Here is a 9977-nt window from a genome sequence, read left to right as displayed (position 1 = left end):
GGCTTTTCCTACCTGCCTTTACTGGGGAAGAACGCCCATCTGCGGGTTGAGGGTTCCTTCTGAACCTCAGTGTGGGGAGGGCTCTGAAGTAAGAGGATGTCTGGTGGGTCCTGAGCCGAGTGTTGCATTTGTCAGGGCCCCCAGGAGTCTGGTGGTGGCATTTACAGGGGCTGGGGGTCTAGCATCCCCACCCATGCAGGAGGCACAGACTGAGCACTTGGTAAAATGTTTCATTCAGTACGTCTTGTTTTCCTCCTAGAGTCAAGGCCGCAACAGAGGGCTGGGGTGTGTGTGTGTGTGCGCGCGCGGGCGCGCGTGTGTGTGTGTCTGGGAGGGGGGAGGTGTGAACCTGCTTCCTCATGCCAGTTCTCTGGTTGGTTCTCCTGCGGGAGTGCCGCGAGGAAGCCGTCCTCTCCCCTGCAGATGGAGAGAAGGAAGAGAGCCCTCTGCCGTAGACTGCTGGGTGTAGCCCGTGGGTCCGGCTGTACAGCCAACGTTTGTGTATGTCCGTAGCACTCGGATGACGCCCGTTGAGTTTACCACTCAGGGTGGTGGAGTCAAGTGAGCTGATTACAGGGAGAAGCGTTGTAATTTTCCCCAGTCTGGGGAGACCTGTCAAATCGCTACCCCTTTGAGGTCAAGCCCAAGCTCCCCAACATCCCCAAGCATTGCGCTAATACTAAGCACTTTCCCTGCCCTGGGCGGGAAGGGAAACAAAGGGGACACTGCCTGCCGTGCAGCACCATTGTTGAGGCCCCCGTCACCCTGGGCCTTCCAAGGCCAGCTCCTGCTGAGTCCTGTACGAGGCACACAGCCCGGTACGCTGTGTGCCTGTACGAGTCCTGTACGAGGCACACAGACGGACGCGAGTGTCCGCAACGCTTCATTTGTCCAGGACTCCCGCGAGGGGCGGAGTTCCCTCCCTAGTCCCGGCCCAGGCCCAGAGAGGCGGGGTCCAGAGGACCCAAAGCCGGGGCGGCGCGGGAGTGCTTGCGCTCCGCCCCACTTTGCCCTCCCGGCTTGGAGCGTCCCCGGCGCGATGCGCTAGTCCGTGCCGTCCACCAGCTCGCACAGCATGTTCTCCAAAGACGTAATGCGCTGCTCCTGGGCCTGCACCTGCTCGCGCAGGGCCTTGATCTCCTCCAGCAGCGTCTCCAGGGTGTGCTGCTGTTGGACGCAGAGGACGGAAGAGGCGGCGTTGGGCGGGGTGCGGTAGGGGAATGTGAAGATTGGGCCTGGGTGGAGCAGGGCGGGGCCTTACCGATAAGGGGGCGTCGCTGGCTGACTGGCTGCGGCGGGGGCCGGGTGGCGGGCGCACGTCCAGGATGTTGCGCTTGGTGACCCGCAGCTCGCGGTGCTTGGGGGGCATGTAACCGTCCCTCAACGAGATGAGCACGGGTTCGGCGTCCTGGCCGGATAGCCATTCATCCGCTTCTAGGGCCGGTTCGGGGCCTGGCGTATCTGGGTAAAGGTCGTCTTGGAACAGGTCTGACTGCAGGTGTAGGGGAACACGAGAACGAGCAGGGTGCCAGGCCTGCTCCGCTCCTTTCCGCCTCGGAGCCCTGCCCAACCCCTCTCCCAGCCACTCACCTTGCGGGGCACAGTCATGATGATGGGTTCACACTTTCTTTCGTGCAACTTGTAGAACCTACAAGGGAGCGGGGATCGGCACACGCTCAGGCTCCGACTCCCTTAACTTTTGCCCGGGACCAAGGGGTTAGAGGCCAACACTTGCTGAGCGCCTACCATGCATTGCACTTTAAACACCCTAATGGGGTGTTTATCATCATTAAGAGATGAAGAAACTGAAGTTCAGAGAATGTCAAGCCTGTAGCATTGGGGCTGGCACTGGAAACAAGCCCGTATGACACCCCCCACCCCCGAAAACCCACTATTTTCCAGAGACTACACTATTGGGGAAGCCCCCGAGTCTTCCCGGATGGGACCTGGGAACAGAAGCAGGTGAGCGGGAAGGGCAAGGCTGCTGACCGTGCAATCTCGCACTTGCTGACGTCCAGTCCCCGCTTGGGCATGAAGCCCATGCCCCTCTGCGGCTCCTTGCTGCTGAACGTGTTCAGGTAATGCACGAAAGGTGGTTCCTCGGTAATCTCAAAGTACCGAATGCTGCTGTCGCCCTGCAAAACCAGTCGGTTCGGAGATGCTGGGCGGGCCCCCGATATCTCGGTCCAGCCCCCTCTTCTCCCCTCCCGGCTGCGAGCACCTTGCCACACAGGTAGACGATGCTGGAGTCGGGATCGTAGAAGGGCAGTAGGACCCCGTTGCTTGTGTCCATCTCCTGCAGTGCCACTGGCTCCTCGAAGTTGTTCTGCCCGAGCACAGGAGGCGTGACCAGCCCTGTCCCGCTCGCCGTGCCGCTCTGGATCCCCTGAAGCTCCTTTACGCTTCGTGCCCTCCCCAAAACCCACGCATTCCCAAGGCAACTCTGGTGAAGAGAGCTGCAGACCCCACACCTGTACACCACTCTCGGTCCCCCGCACCTATATCCCCTGCACCGCCGCATGCAGTCACCGCAAACCACCCCCAGGGACTCGGCATCACCAGGCGGGGGCGCCAGCGTGGGCTCCTTCAGGCGACGCAGCAAAACTGGGCAGAGGGGTGGGTGTGAGGATGGCAGGCGCTGCAAAGAGGGCAGCAGCCTCCAGCCCTGTCCAGGTGGGCATGCCCTGCGGGTGGGGGGCGCCTGGCCCCTCTCCCGTGATGCCAGTCCCCGGGGCACACACCCCAAGCGTCCAGCTGCGTTACCGGGTCCCACAGGCCCAGCTCTCGCTGGCTCATGCGGGTGAAGCCCGTGGTGAAGATATGACCCTGGCGCGTGAAGACGGCCCTCATGGGCCTCATTCCCTCGTGGGCCGCAAACCTCTCCTGGGGGGAGGGGGAGACAGGGAGAGGCGTCACCCAGCTGCCTGCCCTGGGGAGCCTGGAGGGCCGGGCAACCAACTTGCTGACTTGGGTGTGGGGGGCGGAGACAAAAGGGGTCTTAAATATTCAGTTTCCTGGCGTCTCCTGGCTGGCCCCAGGCCTGGAGAGCGCGGGCCTCTCTCTGCAGATTCTGAGCCCTTAAGCGCCCTCAGAGCAGGGGATGCCTGCGGGCTTCCCAGGGGAGCAGAGAGGCGCTTCCCAGACGGGAGCTCCCCGCTCCGCTTCAGCTGTCTTGGGCGCGGGCCACGGTCTGAGAGAGCGCTCCCGGCTGACCCAGCGAAGGAGCGAGCGCGTGCGCCCGGCGCGGCCTGGCCTACCGGGTCCCAGAGCGCGAGTTGCCGCTCACTCATCCTGCTGAAGCCGGTGCTGAGTAGCTTCCCGTCTGCGGTGAAGACGGCCCGCAGCGGGCGGGCGCCCTCGTGAGGCCGGGCTCGCTCCTGCTCGCGGGGTTAGTGGGTTAGAGTGCCCGCCGCGCCGCCCCGCCCCGCTCCGCTCCCGCCGCGCCCGCCGCGCGCACTCCGCGCAGACGTGCACGTGCCCCGCGCATCCAGCGCCCCGCCTTAGGTTGAGGCTGGTGAGGCAGGTGCCGCCGCCCTCCCTGGGCACCCAGCTGGGGCAAACAACGCGCGAGGGTTGCCTCCAATCTCCCGCCCAGCGGGTCAGCTAGGTTGGAAAGGGGCCTGCCCGCGAGCCAGTGTCAGGCTCAGGCGCCGGAAGATGGCGCTGGGTGCCGGCTGGGAGGAGAGGGGTCCGGGGGCGCAGGTTCGGTTCATGCAGGTCTGGTGGGAGGGTAGAGTTTGCAGCTTCTCCCCTCCTCAGTCACAAATCGAGCAGCCCTCCTCTGAGCTTCTGAGATGCAGGGGAGGGGAGGGAACAGGAGCGGGGCTGAGAATTGCGGGCTGGGGGCTTACTTAGGGCAGGGGCTGTGGCTGCAGACACGGCGGGGCAGGGCTCGTGTCTGGGGTTGAGGTGGAGGAGGTGAGAGCTGGGACGAGGGGCTCAGGGGATTGTGGGGACAGTGGCCTGACAGCTGCTTCCTGGGGCAGGGGTCGGGACGTAGCCAGGCCAGACACTCACCGCCACCACCTGGCCCTTGCGGGGGTCGATGATGCGCAGGGTCTTGTCCTTGCAGGTGGTGGCTAGCAGCCTCCCGTTGCTGTTCCAGCACACGCTGTGGATGACGTCCGGGTGTATGTCGTCTAGACTCAGAAGCACCTCCCCAGTGCCCACGTTCCAGATGATGATCACATTGTCACCACCTGCCCAGAATGGCCAGGCACCGTCACCTGGCCCTGCCTTTGCCACTCCCCACACCCCCCAATCTATGGTAGGGACCCCTCCCTAGGCCCCCAGACCTGCACTGAGCAGGACATTCCGGGCAGTGGGGTGCCAGGAGAGGATGCCCACACGTTTGGAGTGGCCCTCGAGTGTGAGGATGGGTTCTGTAATGTTGCGCATAGGGGTATAGTCTGGAATCTGCCACACCTAGATAGAAGGAAAAGGCATACGGTAGGTGGGATGAGGAGCCCACTTTGTCACTCTGCTGTTCCCTTACTTCCCCCACCCCCCTTCCCCAGGGTCAAGTGCAGGACAAGATGTGATGCTGCCCACATAGGGCAGAAGCAGCTGGGAGCCAGGAGGTGGCACTGTCAGCTTTCCAGAGACCTGCCTACTCACAAGAGCAGGGAGACTTCAAAGCACTGCCCCCCTGCTCTTCAGGCCCCAAGGTAGCCATGGCTAAAATTAGTCCTAAGCAGTTCATCCTGGGAGGGGGCGGACATGTAGCTAAAAATAGCCTGGGAGCTGGACAGGGCAGGGCCCTGGAACTCAGCACCTCCCTCACCACCTTCTGCAGCACAAGTGAGGCAGCCCTCCCTGCTTCCCCCGCCCAACAGCCCAGCAGCATCCACCTGGCTCCTACCATGATGGTGGTGTCATCTGAGGCACTGGCGATGACGTTGTCATTGTGTGGGCACCAGTCGATGTCCAGCACAGGGGCAGTGTGCCCAGTGACCAGTGGGTAGTTCTTATCCACTCGCCCTGTCTGCAGGGGTCAGAGAGGGAGATGTGGGGCCACTGTCCTGTGTGTTTTCAGGGGGTGGGGAGTGGATCTGTTTACATCTCAATTCTCTATTTTCTGTTTTCTCTTTGCAGAACCCACCCCCTTTCTGCTCTTCCAACCCCATCTGGCCTACTTCCTCTACTTCACGGAAGACAGAGTTGAAGTCATTTCACATCAAGGAATCAGACACAGAGAGGTAAGATAACTTAACCAAGGACACACAGCAAGATACTGGTAGAGCCAAGACTTGACTTCTTAGTACAGTGCTCTTCTAAAAACATCTACTTGGAGGAGACTGTTCTTGGGCCTGTTCTCCCAACTGAAATGTCCATGGGAAGCCCCTGGTGGAATAGGTCAAGGTAAGATGCAATGCAGTGCTTGACAGTCCTTTCCTAGCCACAGTTGGCAGATCTCCCCCTTGTCAATGGCTTTACCTTGGAACCACAAGCAGCAGGCATTCCTTGTGCCTGCCGTCTCCCAACCTGAGCTGGGGCCCATCTATTTTTAATCTTTATGGTATGTTTGTGGGGGCTCTGAGGCCTTTGCAGGGGCTGGCATCAACCCAGACCAGGCGGTAGGGGAGAGGGGTGGCCGTGTGGCATTGGAATGGCACTTGTACTGGGGGAGGAGGTGGCTCCGGCTGAAATTTGAGCCCAGGGGATGATGTCCTTGGATGGTGTCTGCATTGTCCTGGAGTGAGTCACTGGCTATTGCCAGGCCTCATCCTGACCTTGCCACCTGTGGGGCCTCCCCTAACAAGGTGTAGGAGCCGGAATCCAGGTCAAGGTCATGCCTTGGAGTGGCCATCCTGTGGGTAGAGATGGCTGAGGGGCTTGAAGCTACTCAGTAAAGGTGCTGGTCATTGCCTGGCCCCCATCCCTGGAGTAGAGGGGGCTCTGGCCTTATATGTCATGTCCCCTGGCCCTTTGCTCTCATTCTACCTCACTGCAAGAACCAGAATGGGGGAGATGGCCAAGAACTCCTTAGACAGAGCCTGACCCTGTCCTCAGTGTGCTGCTCCAGGGTGTGATTTAATCCAATGCTCACCCTGGGCTGCGTACAAAAATCCTGACACCAAAAACATAAGGGGTGTGGCATCAGGACAGATAGGAACAGAATCTGGCCAGCTTCTGTCTCCACTGCTTCCCAACTATCCATCACCTGCTCCTGGTCCCTGCTGGGAACAGGGTGCTGCATGGAGAAGGGATGGGCTGTGAGTAGGTGGGGGCCGATGTGATGCTGCTGTTCTAGGAGGGGTGACAGAGCCTCCCAACTGGTCCCTGAGTGATTGGGGAACAGGGAGCAGTCAGTCCACATAGACTGCCCTCCTGACTGAGGAATGGAACTAGGTGAGAACACAGGCGGCTATCAGGAGTCCCCAGGAGTCACAGCCAGTGTCCTCCACCTGCTTCCTTCCCCTTATCTCTCACCTTGGCCAGAGGCAGGACGATGAAGGCACCTCCACCTCCAGCCTCCACAATAATGGCCAGGAATTTGGGGTTGACGGCACAGAAGGAGCTGTCCCATGTGACCTTGGACACACGGATGTCCTCGTAGGCCTGGTCAGCCTTTGCCGCCTGTCCAAACACATGGCGGAACTTGCTCTGCCGAACCACGCGCCGGCTCATAGCTGGGGGCAGAGATGGAGGATCTCGGTGCCCAAATTTTGGTCCTTAGTCCCGTAGCTGTGGGAGGGAGGGAGGAAGAGTTGGGGGAGTGGCAAGTGAGAAGGGTTATCTGACCAAGAGTCAGCTATAAATTAATATAGAGTCCGGTCCTAGAAGCAGGGAGTTTTCTTCAAGGTGATGTATGGGAAAGTTCTTTGCTTAGTTCGAGGGGCTAGGATTTGGGGCCTGACTTCTCCTTAAAGAGCCAGGCTGGGGGGGCAGTGGAGCCTGACTGGGCCTGAAAGCTTCCTGGAAGTTGAAGTGGTTTGGGGAGGAGCCTCAATGCCAGGCTGCCCTCCCGCTGCCAGGCTTGGATGAGCATCTCTTCACGGAAGTGGTTTATCTCCCAGAGGCATCTCGTCCAGAATCAGAGGCTTTGGCTTAAGGCCATTTGTGGGGCTAGGACTGCAGCCACTCAAGATCCTAAACTCAGCATCTGTGGCATAGTTTAGGTGGATGGGGTTTTGCCTTTTTCTAAAAATTTGCCAAGGAGAAGTTCCTCCTGTTAGCTCACCTGAGCTCTTCCTGCTACTGTTTTCATCAGTTTCCTCCCATGCTGTTGGTGGGGGGGACACAGTGTAAGGTGGATCTCTCCTCCTCCCACTTCTCTCTGCACTGGCTTCTCTAAGAGGCCCTCACCACTGTGTTCTGGCTTTTGCCGGCCATATTTCAGCCCCACTTCTCCTCTGGGTCCTCTCTCCTACTAAATTCTCTTGGGGGTGGGGTCCTCGACCCCCCTCCCCCCGGCTTAGAGCCAGATTTTCAGGCGTGGAGTGGGGAGGGCGAGGTGCCTTTTCTCCCGCTTGGGGCTTGAGCTAAGCTCTTCCCCAGGAGACACACCGAGCTCTTCCAAAGCCCCAGCGACTGACTCCAGCCCCTCCCCAGCCCCGGGCATCCTTGTGCCCTTCAAGACGCTTCTGCGGCTCCCGGCCTGAGGCCCGGCCTCCCCGCACCCTTCTCCGGCCTCCTGCCCTGGCACTGCGTTCTTGCGAGACGAGGTGTCTGCGCCCCGCGGGCGCGCGGGCCGCTGTTCGGCCAAATATAGACACCAAGTCCGCCCAGCCCGGGACCGAATTTGGCGGCGGGTGGGGGGGAGGGGGCGCAGACCTCTGTCCCCTCCAGACACCCCGCCCGCTTCACTGGCTGCGGTGGCGGCGGTGGGGGGGTGGGTACCTGGTCCTGGGCCGGCCGAGGGGCGCTCACGCTGCGACTTCTCTGCGGAGGGGGTTGGGGCTGCGCTGGGGACCAAGGGAGGCGTCAGGGCACCGGAACTGCCTCTCGTGGTGTCCGCGGCGTCTGGGGCCCGGGCGTTCGGCTGCGCGCTCCGGCCGCTGCCTGCGACTCTCGGGGCCGGGCGTCGCTGCAGTCCCAGCTGCCGCTGCCATCAACCTGCGGAGGCGGACCTAGGGCAGGGACGGGGTCACATAGGCCCCGCCCCCTCCGGCGGCGGGAAAGTCGAGTGCTGCACACTCTGCGCGGCCAGTCCGCGGGCCTTCGAGAAGCGTCAAAAGTAATTCTGCGTGTGTGCGCCGGCTGTGCGCTTTCCTCCGCGCTCCGCGCCTAGCGGGTGGGCTGAGGAGGCCCAGGTTCCCAGACCCAGAGCTGGGCGCTGAGAGAGGGAGCCTACGAGGGGGCGCGCTCCCCTCAGAGCCGGCGGCCGAGCAAGATCAGATGCCTTCACGCTGCATTCCTGCTGCAATCACACTCCCAATTTAGACCATACCGGCGGGCCGGGGCTGTGGGACTGCACGTCCAGACACCCCTGAGGAGAGGTCCCGGAAGATGCTCTGGGGGCCCTTGGATGAGGGCCTAGGCTGGCCCAGGGCAGCTGTGAGGGTACCCGACAGGGGCCTGTGAATGTTACTGTTATTAATAGCAATAGCGACCACTGTCACTGTACTGGGCACTTCACCCCGTTAGAGAAGATTCCACGGAACAGGGCACAAAGCAGCCTAAAAACCGGTGATAGGGGTGTGGGAGAAAAAAAGGTGAACACCAGGTTCAAGGGAAAGCGGCTGGCACGGACGGGTCTTTCATTGTTTTTTAAAATAAATTTATTATTTATTTTATTTATTTATTATTTTTGGCTGCGTTGGGTCTTCGTTGGGTGGGCTTTCTCTAGTGGACACGAGGCATGTGGGATCTTCCCGGACCAGGGCTCAAACGCATGTACCCTGCATTGGTAGGTGGATTCTTAACCACTGCACCACCAGGGGAGCCCTGGCACGGGTCTTTTAGACACTCAGCCTGACTCCTAAAGTCTTGAGGGCCTTGTTTGAATTGGTGCCCGACTGTGTTCCAGGGAAGCCCCTGCCCCCTCCCACTCCCTTCCAGACCCGCGGATCTGAGTATTGACCAGGGTTAAGGAGGAGACAAAAAGAAACCTGATCAGAATGCAGCCAGTGAAGAACTAGTCCCTGTAGCTGCTGTCTTTCCAGTGCTCACCCACTGCCTGGATTTCTTCCTTTGGATCATAAGGCCCTGGAGAGCAACAGGGGACCGGTTATTACTTCTCACTCTCCAGGACACACCTGGAAATCAATGGAACACAGCCTTCCAGAGGGTAGAGATTAGCATTGGGGGTAAAGGGAGGGAAGGTGGTGGGAACTTCAAAGGCCCTCACAAGGCTTGTTTCTCAGGAAGAGTCCAAGTATTCAGTGGCTTGTGGGGATCAGAACCAGAAACTGTTACAGGTGCCCCAGAAATAATTATGGCATTGGTGGGGGGGGGGCATGAGGGTAGATGAGGCATCTCCCTTTTACCTGAAGATTCCAGGCACATGATTAGGAGGAAAACACCTGAGTGACTCAGTAGCTCCTTAATAACAATAGCTAGACACTGTACTAAGGGCTTTACACATATTAATTCCATTCTGATACTAGTCTTCTGAGATGGGTACCATTATTACCCCTATTTTACAGGTGAGGAAACTGAGGCACAAAGAGGTTAAATAGCTTTTGCATCACTCAACTGGTAGGTAGTACAGCTGAGATTCTTACCCAAGAGGTCTGGTGTCTGTGTCCAGCTTTTCAGCACCATGCATTTTTGTCTCTCCCTGAAGGCCACCTTCTCTCACAAGTGCTGATATTGAGAGATACGCTTGTGGCACAGAGGAAAGGATGCCTATACTGATTACAAAGCTGGAGTTTCAGCCGTTGCTCAGTCACCCTATTTTTTCAGCTCTTCTGGGCTGTAAAGCGAAAAGGGCCGGGTCAGGTGCTTTTCAAGTCTGCACCACTTGTTGGCAGAGAAGGGATTTGACATGCTGTCTCCTACCCTGAAACGGCAGTTTTTCTTCTCCCATCTCC

At 59.5% G+C, this 9977-nt stretch overlaps 1 protein-coding gene across 3 annotated transcripts; it reads right to left on the bottom strand.

Moving 5' to 3' along the window:
• Window position 1: 1 nt before the first annotated feature.
• On the bottom strand, window positions 2-8067 carry CORO6 (coronin 6). 3 transcript variants are annotated; one of them, XM_067715369.1, is made up of 11 exons: window positions 7843-8066; window positions 6433-6687; window positions 4862-4984; window positions 4296-4425; window positions 4018-4199; window positions 2764-2883; window positions 2222-2326; window positions 1990-2135; window positions 1591-1648; window positions 1262-1492; window positions 2-417 (listed from the first exon to the last, which is right to left on the bottom strand). In XM_067715369.1, the coding sequence occupies exons 2-11, from the start codon at window positions 6628-6630 to the stop codon at window positions 358-360; spliced, it is 1353 nt and encodes a 450-aa protein (XP_067571470.1). In that variant the 5' UTR covers window positions 6631-6687; window positions 7843-8066; the 3' UTR covers window positions 2-357. The 3 variants fall into 3 exon arrangements, with proteins under 3 accessions (XP_067571470.1, XP_067571469.1, XP_067571468.1); XM_067715368.1 differs by lacking the exons at window positions 2-417; window positions 2764-2883 and adding exons at window positions 871-1167; window positions 3258-3377 and having other exon boundaries at window positions 7843-8067; XM_067715367.1 differs by lacking the exon at window positions 2-417 and adding an exon at window positions 871-1167 and having other exon boundaries at window positions 7843-8065.
• Between the last annotated feature and the right edge of the window lie 1910 nt (window positions 8068-9977).

Source organism: Pseudorca crassidens, chromosome 19, assembly GCF_039906515.1.
Source record: "Pseudorca crassidens isolate mPseCra1 chromosome 19, mPseCra1.hap1, whole genome shotgun sequence".
NCBI classification, from domain to species: Eukaryota; Metazoa; Chordata; class Mammalia; order Artiodactyla; family Delphinidae; genus Pseudorca; species Pseudorca crassidens.
The sequence above is the reverse complement of the archived record's forward strand: the minus strand, read 5'-3'. Positions and strand labels throughout refer to the sequence as shown.